Source organism: Hippocampus comes, unplaced genomic scaffold, assembly GCF_001891065.2.
Source record: "Hippocampus comes isolate QL1 unplaced genomic scaffold, H_comes_QL1_v1.1 scaffold369, whole genome shotgun sequence".
NCBI classification, from domain to species: domain Eukaryota; kingdom Metazoa; phylum Chordata; class Actinopteri; order Syngnathiformes; family Syngnathidae; genus Hippocampus; species Hippocampus comes.
Genome location: NW_017806154.1, coordinates 1,110 through 12,172, shown reverse-complemented (window position 1 = coordinate 12,172; position 11,063 = coordinate 1,110). Strand labels below are relative to the sequence as shown.

Genomic DNA, 11,063 nt, shown 5'->3' with positions numbered 1-11,063 from the left:
TGTCCTCTACAACAACAGTCAGTCTTTGTTTGACAGCATCTTTATCAGTCACTTGGCGGACAGTTCGGATTTCTCCGTTGTGGAGGCCCACTTCAAAGAGCGCCCTGTCGGTGGCTTTGTGCACTTTATAGGAGAGCCAGGCGTTCTGTCCAGAGTCCACGTCCACGGCCACCACTTTCGTCACCAGATAGCCCACATCTGCTGAACGCGGCACCATTTCGGCCAGCAGCGAGCCGCCCGTCTGTACCGGGTACAGGACCTGAGGGGCGTTGTCGTTCTGGTCCTGGATCAGAATGTGAACTGTGGCCACAGAACTGAGTGGAGGGGATCCGGAGTCTCGGGCAGTAACGTTAAAGTCGAAGGATTTGATTTGTTCATAATCAAATGACTTGACCGCGTGGATGACACCATTTTCTGAATTTACTGAGACAAAAGAAGACACAGCTACTCCATTGACTTCTTTCTCCTCCAGGAAGTAAGACACTCGAGCGTTCTGGCCCCAATCTGCATCACGAGCACTGACAGTAAACACAGAAAAACCAGGAGAGTTGTTCTCCGGCACAGTCTTACTGTATTCCAACAGATGGAATTTGGGCGGGTTGTCATTCACGTCAGATATTTTAACATTGATGTTTTTACTACTCGACAGAGGTGGGGAGCCTTGGTCAGACACTGTTATGGTCACATTATATTCAGGGACATTTTCCCGGTCTAAGAAGTTTTCAGTCAGTATGGTGTAGTAACCTGTAAGAGAAGACTCAATTTTAAAAGGGACGTCATTGTTAATGGAGCACTTGACAACACCATTGCCCTCAGAGTCTTCATCATTCACGTTAAAAACAGCTACGGTTGTCCCTGGGGAAGAATTCTCGGGTATGGACAGAGAATATGACATAATTTCAATGGTGGGGACATTGTCATTCTCATCAAGTATGTTAACAATAACTTTACATGTGTCTGAATAACCACCATGATCACTAGCTTGGACTTTCAATTGAAAGTTTTTTGACTTTTCAAAATCTAGTACACCAGTCAGTTTAATCTCTCCTGTTTTAACATTAACATGAAAAAGCTGCTCTTCCTCTTTGGTCACATGAGGGGTGGAGTAAATGACGTCACCGTTGATTCCTGCATCAGCATCGTTTGCACTAACGCAAGTGATCACCGTCCCTGCAGGTGAATTTTCGGGCACATCGACCTTATAAACAGATTGAGTGCACACTGGCGCGTTGTCATTTGCATCCAGCACAGAGATGTGAATTCTCACCGTCCCTGATCTATGTGGCTCACCACCATCTGAAGCAATCAACATGAGTGTGAGGCTCTCCTCTCTTTCTCGGTCTAAAGGCTTCTGCAAAATCATTTCTATAAAAACCTCACCATCTGGTTGATTGTGTATTTCCAATTCGAAATTATTTGATGGTCTAAGTGTGTATTTCTGAATGTCATGAACACCAACATCGGGATCGGCTGCATTCGCGAGAGAGAAACGAGTACCCACAATCGCATTCTCAGCGATTTTAATGTTAATTTCAGACTGGGGGAATGAGGGACTGTTGTCATTAATGTCGACCACCTCCACTGTTACACGATAAAGCTGGATTGGGTTTTCTAAAATGATGTCGAAATTGAAACTGCAGGGCGTCGTCTTTCCACAAAGCTCCTCTCGGTCGATGCGCTCTTTAACCACAAGCGTGCCTTTGTCTCGCTTTAAATCAACATACTGTCGGCCTCCTTTGGTAATGATTCGAGCTTTACCTGCCACCAGTCTGCCCAAGTCCAAGCCCAAATCTCTCGCAATATTTCCAACAAAAGAGCCTTCCGCCTGCTCCTCCGGTATGGAATAGCGAGCCTGTCCACTCGCCGAGCGCAGCTCACAGAGACAAAGAATCGCAAACAGTGTGCGCCATCGGCTTCTGACGCCACGCATCCACACACAATCCATCGTCATTTAAGAAATAAATATTTCAAAATGTTTCCTTTGGAAAAAAAAACAATCCTCAATCCAATCACATCAAAATATTTATGAAAGTCCACATAAAACGTGCGTCTTAAATGGCAAGCCGACCGTCGTCTTTCTCGGCAACGCAGCTCTGAAAGGAGTCCAAGAGGACGACCACTGCACGCAGACATTTCACACTAATTCACTAACGTGTCACTAGCGGCGCTCAGAGTATTTTCTCAGTAGTGCATTTATTTATCAAAAGCAATCAAATATGATTTAAGATTTTTTTCTTTTTTCTTTTAATCTGATGGGGCCACTAAATATCAAAATTGCAACGCCAGAAAAAAATAAGGTTGTACTTGATGCGAAAGGGATCTGTTTATTTTTTTTTTTTATCTAACCAATGACACTGACAGTAACACATTAAAAATTTGTAGTGCATAAATATTGATCTCCCCATTCCAAAAGTCTGGAGTGTTGGACTAAAAAGGTTACGTGATCTTCAGCTTCTATTAAAAATAATTTAATTAAACAAAGTTAAAATTTCTCATTAGATATATTTGAAAGAAAAAAATAATGATACGTGATTAATTCATATTTTTTTTAAATAAGTATATATATATATATATACACACATCAAGAAAAGTTCATAAAACATGAACAAACGTTAACTGTAATAACAGATGTTTATGCCCTTACGTTGAAAAATATGATAATAGCGTAAATACAACATGTTCCTCCGAACTGCTGTGGAAATTGACTTTCGAGTACGAAAAACACAGTCCAAAAAACGCACGAATGAGGAGGAAGCGGCCCTCCTTCTCGATGAATAGATTCGCAACTGTTATGTTTCTGTCTGTTTACATTTGGTTTTGTTCCCTCATGTGCCCTTTTTTGTCCCCACCTGTTCTCATTATCAGTGTCCCTTGTGTTTAACCAGTCAGCTCCCTCAACCGTTTGTGTCGTGTCCAGGTGTTTCTCGTCGTCTCGTCACTTTGCTTGTATTTAGTTCCCTGAGTTCTGTCAGTCTTTGTTGGGTCATTGTGAGTTCTGAGTATGTAACTGTGTGCTCAGCTCATGTCACATTTTGTTTTAATGTTTCTTTTGTTACTTTGGCTTCCTTGTGATTGATTTCCAGCCATTTGTTTGAGTATTTCGACTTAGTTTTTTTCCATTGTACTCCTGTGTGTATTTTTGTTAAATACATTTTGGTCAATCCACCCTGCTCCTCCCTGCTTTTTGGGGTCCTACTCCACCATCATGCAAAACGTGACAGCAACAGCACAACGACAATGCGCTATCATCGGAGCAGATCCCATAATTCATCATAAAGCTGTTTTTTTTAATTGACAATCATGGTTACCCAACCGCGCGCACACACACACACACACACACACACACACACACACACGATTATGCAATTAACATCATGCTTGGGGAAAAAAGGAAACGTGCACTGAATCTAAAATATGGCATGGGAACAAATAATCACATTATAAAAAATAGAGATACAGTAAAATAATTCATTCACCAACGACATAATAGACTAACAATTTATAGTTCATTCAAAGACGCACATGTTTAAAACAGATGCATGAATTTACAGCACCATGGACAACAAAATGAAAAAAATCCTTCTAAAAATAATGTTTGGATGATCACGTTATATATTGTTGTCAGTGCATTTTGTAAACCAGACACCGACGAAACGACGTAATTAAGTATTTTTGGTTAAAATTATTGTTTGTACAAATTGAAATAAATAATGTAACTTAAAATGAAAAGAAGCTACATGGAAAAAAAAACAGTTGACATGTAGGTCTTGATATGCATGCGAGCTAAAAAGAAAATTAACAAAAAATGATGATTCCGTTTTTGTTTAATTCCTGGAAACTGTAATCAAATAGTCGGGTTACAAAATAAGATAATTCACTCACCAAGGTTGACATCTGTGAGCAGTTTCCTGACAGCTCCTTGTTGACATGCAGCGTGTTAGCATCAGCTCCATCCACACTCACTAAACTTTGACTCATACCTTGCATATTTTTCATGTCACTTTTTCTAGAGTCGGTGGTACTGCACACCTCGTAATTGTACACATGTGGGAGAGTCCCCGTCCCCAAAGTATCTGCGTAACGTGGTGGATAATACGGAATGACAGGCAGGTTGGAGTGGTACAGCACGCGAGACTGTCTCCACCGGTACACTTTGACCGATATGATAAGCAGCAAGCAGGTGATGAAGAGGAAGGAGACCACCGCCAGCGCCAAGACTAAGTAAAAAGTCAGCTGGTCATTGTACTCCTTGTCGTGCATGCTCAAGTCAGTGAACTCTGACAGCACTTGAGGGAAGCTGTCGGCCACCGCCACATTCACAATGTCCGTAGCTGAACGAGAGGGCCGCCCGTTGTCCTCCACGACAACAGTCAGTCTTTGTTTAACAGCATCTTTGTCAGTCACTTGACGGACAGTTCGGATCTCTCCGTTGTGGAGGCCAACTTCGAATAGCGCCCTATCGGTGGCTTTATGCACTTTATAGGAGAGCCAGGAGTTCTGGCCAGAGTCCCCGTCCACGGCTACCACTTTCGTCACCAGATAGCCTACATCTGCCGAACGAGGCACCATTTCGGCCAGCAGCGAGCCGCCCGTCTGCACCGGGTACAGGACCTGAGGGGCGTTGTCGTTCTGGTCCTGGATCAGGATGCGAACGCTCACGTTGCTACTGAGGGGAGGGGAACCGCCATCTTGCGCTCTGACAGTAAATGACAGTTCTTTCATTTGCTCGTAGTCATATGAGCGAGCTGCGCTAATAACTCCGCTTTCTGCATTCACAGACACAAATTCACTAATCGATCTTCCTCCAATTTCACTCTGCTCCAACATGTAGGAGACACGAGCGTTCTGGTTTTCATCTGGGTCTTTGGCACTCACGCTGAGCACAGAAACACCTGGCGAGTTGTTCTCTGCAACGTTTGCACTATAAATGCTGACCGGAAACACGGGGGCGTTGTCATTCACGTCTGACACTTTCAAATTAAAAGTCTGTTTAATGGAAAGGGGAGGCGAGCCTGCGTCTGACGCAATAACCGTGATGTCATATTCCGACACACGTTCACGGTCTAAATCAGCGTCAGTAATTAATGCAAAATAGTTTCTCACGTTGGATTTAATTTTAAATGGAACGCGGCCTTCAATCGCGCACCTCACGTGACCATTTTCACCAGCATCTAAATCTTTCAGATTAATTATTCCAATCGTTGAACCGACGGGAGAGTCTTCCGAAACAGGACTCGTGAAGGACATTACATTGATGACTGGGACATTATCATTTAAATCCATTACTTCTATTTCGACTTTTGCAGATTCACTCAGTCCACCTTGATCTTTTGCTTCGACCATGAATTCAATTATTTTGTCGTTTTCATAGTCTATTCGTTTTGAGACAGATATACATCCTGCCACCTCGTCTAGATGAAACAAATCTGTTATTCCTGCATTTGATTTTGAAAATGAATATGTAACTATTCCATTTGAACCGCTATCAGCATCGGTGGCATTCACAGTCAAAACATGAGTGTTTTTGGGTGCATTTTCAAATAACTTCACTTTATATATGGATTGGTTGAAGACGGGTGCGTTATCATTTATATCGAGAATAATAATTTCGATATTTACAGTGCCAGATCTCTGTGGATTTCCCCCGTCCAGAGCCAACAATTTTAATGAGAGCCGCGGCTGTTCTTCTCTGTCTAAGGCTTTCTGAAGCACCATTTCTGCATATTTTCTGCCTCCCGGACTGACGTGTTGCTTCAAAACAAAATTATCGCTCGGTGTTAAAATGTAACTCTGCAGACCGTTTGCGTCCACGTCAGCATCGTGAGCATTTTCTAAAACAAAACGGGAGCCAAGTGCAGCCAACTCGCTTATTTCAAATTCTAAATGTCTGTTTTCAAAGGTGGGAGCGTTATCATTCACGTCTAACACTTCGATGGTTACCGGATGCAATTCCATGGGGTTTTCCAATAAAATCTCAAAGGTGAAGCTGCACGGCGTCACGTCTCCACACAGCTGCTCTCGATCTATCCTCTCATGGACAACCAGAAGCCCTTTGTCCGCCCTCAGCTCGGCGTACTGGACGTTGTCCCCGGTCACGATGCGGGCGCGCCCAGAACGAAGTCTTTTCAAATCCAAACCGAGATCTTGGGCCACATTTCCGACGAGCGAGCCTTTTTTCATCTCCTCCGGGATCGAGTAGCGGATTTGCGCCTGCGTTCCGTTTAGAAAAAAAACCCAAAAGACAAAGAGGCAGGCCTTGCGTCGCCATGTTCCTCCTCGGCATTGATGAATGTCTTTCGACTCCATGTGAAAGTAAAAATATTCCAAGAATGTAAACTGGTCCAAAAATGACTAACAAGGAGGCGTAATTATTTCGGCCTTATTTATAGCTCAAGCGTTTTACGTTGTTCACATGAAGCTCTCTTGTGCCAAATGGCAGTGACAGAGGAGGGAGCAACACTGCATCACCCAGCACGAAACATCCATTTTACGTGGAACAGCGCCACTTAGAGGCCCACTTATGAAATTTGTCCAGTCAGACTAAAAGGGTCAACATTAAAAAGTCTTTTAATATGGTATGTGTAAGTGTCATTAGTATAGTTTAATGGGAAATGAATAATATTTTTTTCAACTTTAAGGCAAAAAGGACATTTTGTATTTGTTTTATATACATTATGTATTCACATTGTGAAATATTTATTTTGTAAAATTAAGTTTCGTTATTTCGATGTTATCGCTATTATCACGAGACTTGCGCTGTGGTAAGGTGGTTTTTGCCCAGACACATACAGACAAGACGTACGAAGAGCAGCAGCTACTAGGACTGTTCGCTATCTGTTAAAGGTATTTTGTGATTTATTTGGTTGTGTATATGAAACTTAAGGTAAGATCTGACTGTGATCGTTATATTTGTGATGTAGATATCGAAAGTGTATTTTTGTTGCCCAAGACCTCCGAAGTGACAGGCGGCAATGAGATTAGCTTTAGCCCACATTTTGGATTAGCTTCATATATTGTTTCTGCATTGTTTCTGTTGTGAAAGCGCTATATAAATCAGCATGTATTGTATTGTATTGTATTGTATTGTATTGTAAATTGTTGAATGTATTTTATTTTACCAACAGTTTTCACGGTGCTGGTGTAAGAGGGCAACCCTAAAGACACTATTAAACACCCGTCATTTGGAAACCGTGCCCTTTTTTTTTTTACTTTGGAGCTACAGTATGTCCTGTAATAAACACATTAAAACGAATCAAAAATTACAAAAAAAGCTACATTTGTAACTTCCACAAACATCCAATCAACACAGATGCGTGATGTGTGTCATTGTGGGCGTCAGATTCAAATGACATAAATGGTGAGCATTCATATTATTTCTCCAGCTTGAGCGATGGACAGCAAACCCATTGAAATTTGTCCTTCAGCACCATGGAGAGAGACAAACTACACAAGGCGCTCCCTGTTCAGCATATCAGTTGAAGTACCATGAGGCTGCAGTGAATTTTGACAGGAACTATGTACAAATAAAATAATCCTCATTCTTGGTTAGACGTGTAAACAATGATACACCGCAGGTGACTACATATTTTTAATGTCTAATTTCAGTGTATTGAAAACCCCAATTGTCTATTTATAGGACTTTTAAAACCACAATGAGTCTTCAAGAGTCACTGGAACACAAGCACAAAAACACTCATCGCTGCTTAAAACAACGCAAAGGACAAAAGTAATTACAGATGCACAAGCACTAACTGGAGAAGTGAACGAATCCTTGGAGCAGTGGTTTTTTTTCCAAGAAGCTGGATTGAAGCACCATGAGAATTACTTCCAAATTGTAGCCACACAAAAGAAACACCAAGCTTTCTCAAGGTTCACATGTAAAATCTAATTTTTCGAAAAGGATGATCATGAAAAAAGGTGGAGAATCAGCTCAAAACTTCTCTGGCCAAGAAGCAAGAAAAGCGGCTTTGAACAATAACATTTTGGACAAGGACGTCCTCAACCAGAAAATTCACAATAGGGATTCCAGCATGACCATTGCTAAACCAAGGATACAAGGGATGGACCTCAAGAAAAGCCACGTTCCAGGATGGTAACTTTTTTGATTTGTTTATATAATGCTGTTCTCTACACGCGCGCGCACGCGCACACACACACACACACACACACACACACACACACACACACACACACACACACACACACACACACACACACACACACACACACCACACACAAACACACACGACAACAACAAGACTATAATGGGTAAAAATTGCCAAAGATCAATGTATTATGCAAACAATCCTGTATTTCTTCATAAACTTAAACATATTGTAACCTTTTTCATCGGTAATAATGACTTCATGATATCATCTGCAATGAAGAGCCATGCGACCACCCCCATCCACATTTGCAAACTTTCAGAGGTATCAATCACAAAAACACGTTTGAAATATTTCACTCACCAATGTTGACATCTGTGAGCAGTTTCCTGACAGCTTCTTGTTGACATGCAGCGTGTCAGCATCAACTCCATCCACACTCACTAAACTTTGACTCATGGCTTGCATGTTCTTCATGTCACTTTTTCTGGAGTCGGTGGTCCTGCACACCTCGTAATTGTACACATGTGGGAGAGTCCCCGTTCCCAAAGTATCTGAATATCGTGGTGGATAATACGGAATGACGGGCAGGTTGGAGTGGTAGAGGACGCGAGACTGTCTCCACCTGTACACTTTGACCGATATGATAAGCAGCAAGCAAGTGATGAAGAGGAAGGACACCACCGCCAACGCCAAGACTAAGTAAAAAGTCAGCTGGTCATTGTACTCCTTGTCGTGCATGCTCAAGTCAGTGAACTCTGACAGCACTTGAGGGAAGCTGTCACAGGACCTGAGGGGCGTTGTCGTTCTGGTCCTGGATCAGAATGCGAACTGTGGCCACAGAACTGAGTGGAGGGGATCCGGAGTCGCGGGCAGTAATGTTAATGTCAAAGGATTTGATTTGTTCAAAGTCAAATGATTTGACCGCGTGGATGACACCATTCTCTGAATTTATTGAGACAAAAGAAGACACAGCTACTCCATTAACGTCTTTCTCCTCCAGGAAGTAAGACACTCGAGCGTTCTGGCCCCAATCTGCATCACTAGCACTGACAGTAAACACGGAAAAACCAGGAGCGTTGTTCTCCGGCACAGTCTTACTGTATTCCAACAGATGGAATTTGGGCGGGTTGTCATTCACGTCAGATATTTTAACATTGATGTTTTTACTACTCGACAGAGGTGGGGAGCCTTGGTCAGACACTGTTATGGTCACATTATATTCAGGGACATTTTCCCGGTCTAAGAAGTTTTCAGTCAGTATGGTGTAGTACCCTGTTAGAGAAGACTCAATTTTAAAAGGGACGTCATCGTTAATAGAACACTTGACAACACCGTTGCCCTCAGAGTCTTCATCCTTCACGTTAAAAACAGCTACAGTTGTACCTGGGGAAGAATCTTCAGGTATGGATTGAGAAAATGACATTACTTTAATAGTGGGGACATTGTCATTCTCATCAATTATGTTGATAAATACTTGACATGTATCTGTATAACCTCCGTGGTCACTTGCCTGGACATTTAATTCATAGCTCTTGGATTTCTCAAAATCTAATTTACCGCCAATTTTAATCTCCCCTGTTTTCATATTTACATTAAAAAGCTGCTCCTCCTCTTTTGTAAAATGGGGAATGGAGTAAGTGACGTCACCATTAAGGCCTGCATCAGCGTCTTTAGCACTAACAGCCGTGATCAATGTTCCCGTAGGTGAATTTTCGGGCACATCGACCTTATAAACAGATTGAGTGCACACTGGCGCGTTGTCATTTGCATCCAGCACAGAGATGTGAATTCTCACCGTCCCTGATCTATGTGGCTCACCACCATCTGAAGCAATCAACATAAGTGTGAGGCTTTCCTCTCTCTCTCGGTCTAAAGGCTTCTCCAAAATCATTTCAAGAACCTTTCTGTCATTTGGTTCGTTTTTTATTTCCAATTTAAAATTATCCGATGGTTTTAGTGCATATTTCTGAACATCATTAATACCAACATCAGGGTCGGCTGCATTTGCGAGAGAGAAGCGAGTGCCCGTTGTGACACTTTCGGCGATTTTCAAATTAATTTCAGACTGTGGGAATGAGGGACTGTTGTCATTAATGTCCTCGACCTCCACTGTTACGCGATAAAGATGAATTGGGTTTTCCAAAATGATGTCAAAACTGAAGCTGCAGGGCGTCGTCTTTCCACAAAGCTGCTCTCGGTCGATGCGCTCCTTCACGACAAGCGTGCCTTTGTCTCGCTTTAAATCAACATACTGTCGATCTTCGTTTGTGATAATCCGAGCTTTACCTGCTACGAGTCTGCCCAAATCCAAGCCCAAATCTCTCGCAATATTCCCAACAAAAGAGCCTTCCGCCTGCTCCTCCGGTATGGAATAGCGAGCCTGTCCACTCGCGGAGTGCAGCTCACAGAGACAAAGAATGACAAGCAGTGTGCGCCATCGGCCTCTGACGGCGCGCATCCATACGCAATCCATCGTGAATTTAAAAACAAATTCCAAGATTATTCCTTCAAATAAAACCGGCGAATCCACAGAAAGCGTGGCTCTTCAAAAGGCCAGCATGCAGACCGTCGTATTTCTCGGCAACGCAGTGCTTGAAGGAGTCCGAGAGGATGACAACAGCACACAATCGTTTCCCACGAATTCAATGACGTTGCACCAGCGGCGCCCAGAGCATTTTCACAGTAATGCAACCTGGTATGATTCGTGTTCAACAAAATTCATCCACCCATTCATTTTCGAACCCGCTCATCCTCACGAGGGTCGCGGGATTGCTTTACAAGCTTTCATCGAGCAGTAGGCAGGGGACACCCTCAATTGGTTGCCAGCAAATCGCAGGGCACACAAAGACGAACAACCATTTGCACTTTACTACAATAGCCAACCATGTGTGAATGACATGTACTTGGAGCGTGTCGGCCAATTGCATATGCGGTCCTCTTTTTTTAACCATGTTT

At 42.7% G+C, this 11,063-nt stretch overlaps 2 protein-coding genes across 2 annotated transcripts in view; both read right to left on the bottom strand.

The window, feature by feature from the left end:
• LOC109531031 (protocadherin gamma-A11-like) overlaps positions 1 to 2,139 on the bottom strand; it is a gene marked incomplete at its 3' end in the record, with an annotated part of 2,609 nt that extends 470 nt beyond the window's left edge. The window contains exon 1 of the mRNA XM_019895049.1: positions 53 to 2,139. Coding sequence (XP_019750608.1) covers positions 53 to 1,951 — 1,899 coding nt within the window. The remainder of the gene's footprint in view (positions 1 to 52) is intronic.
• A 1,656-nt stretch (positions 2,140 to 3,795) lies between these two features.
• On the bottom strand, positions 3,796 to 10,706 carry LOC109531030 (protocadherin gamma-A9-like). The gene is made up of 3 exons (XM_019895047.1): positions 8,896 to 10,706; positions 8,469 to 8,834; positions 3,796 to 6,351 (listed from the first exon to the last, which is right to left on the bottom strand). Exons 1-3 carry the CDS (start codon positions 10,579 to 10,581, stop codon positions 3,796 to 3,798), a joined length of 4,608 nt encoding a protein of 1,535 aa, XP_019750606.1. The 5' UTR covers positions 10,582 to 10,706.
• Positions 10,707 to 11,063: the final 357 nt, after the last annotated feature.

Excerpts from the sequence above, each read along its gene's own strand:
- LOC109531030 (XM_019895047.1), bottom strand. The coding sequence starts at position 10,581 with ATGGATTGCGTATGGATGCGCGCCGTCAGAGGCCGATGGCGCACACTG. Across the intron at positions 8,835-8,895 it reads AGAACGACAACGCCCCTCAG|GAGTACAATGACCAGCTGAC; the intron begins GTCCTGTGACAG and ends ATGCACGACAAG. Across the intron at positions 6,352-8,468 it reads GCTCACAGATGTCAACATTG|TCATTTTTGGACCAGTTTAC; the intron begins GTGAGTGAAATA and ends CCTCCTTGTTAG.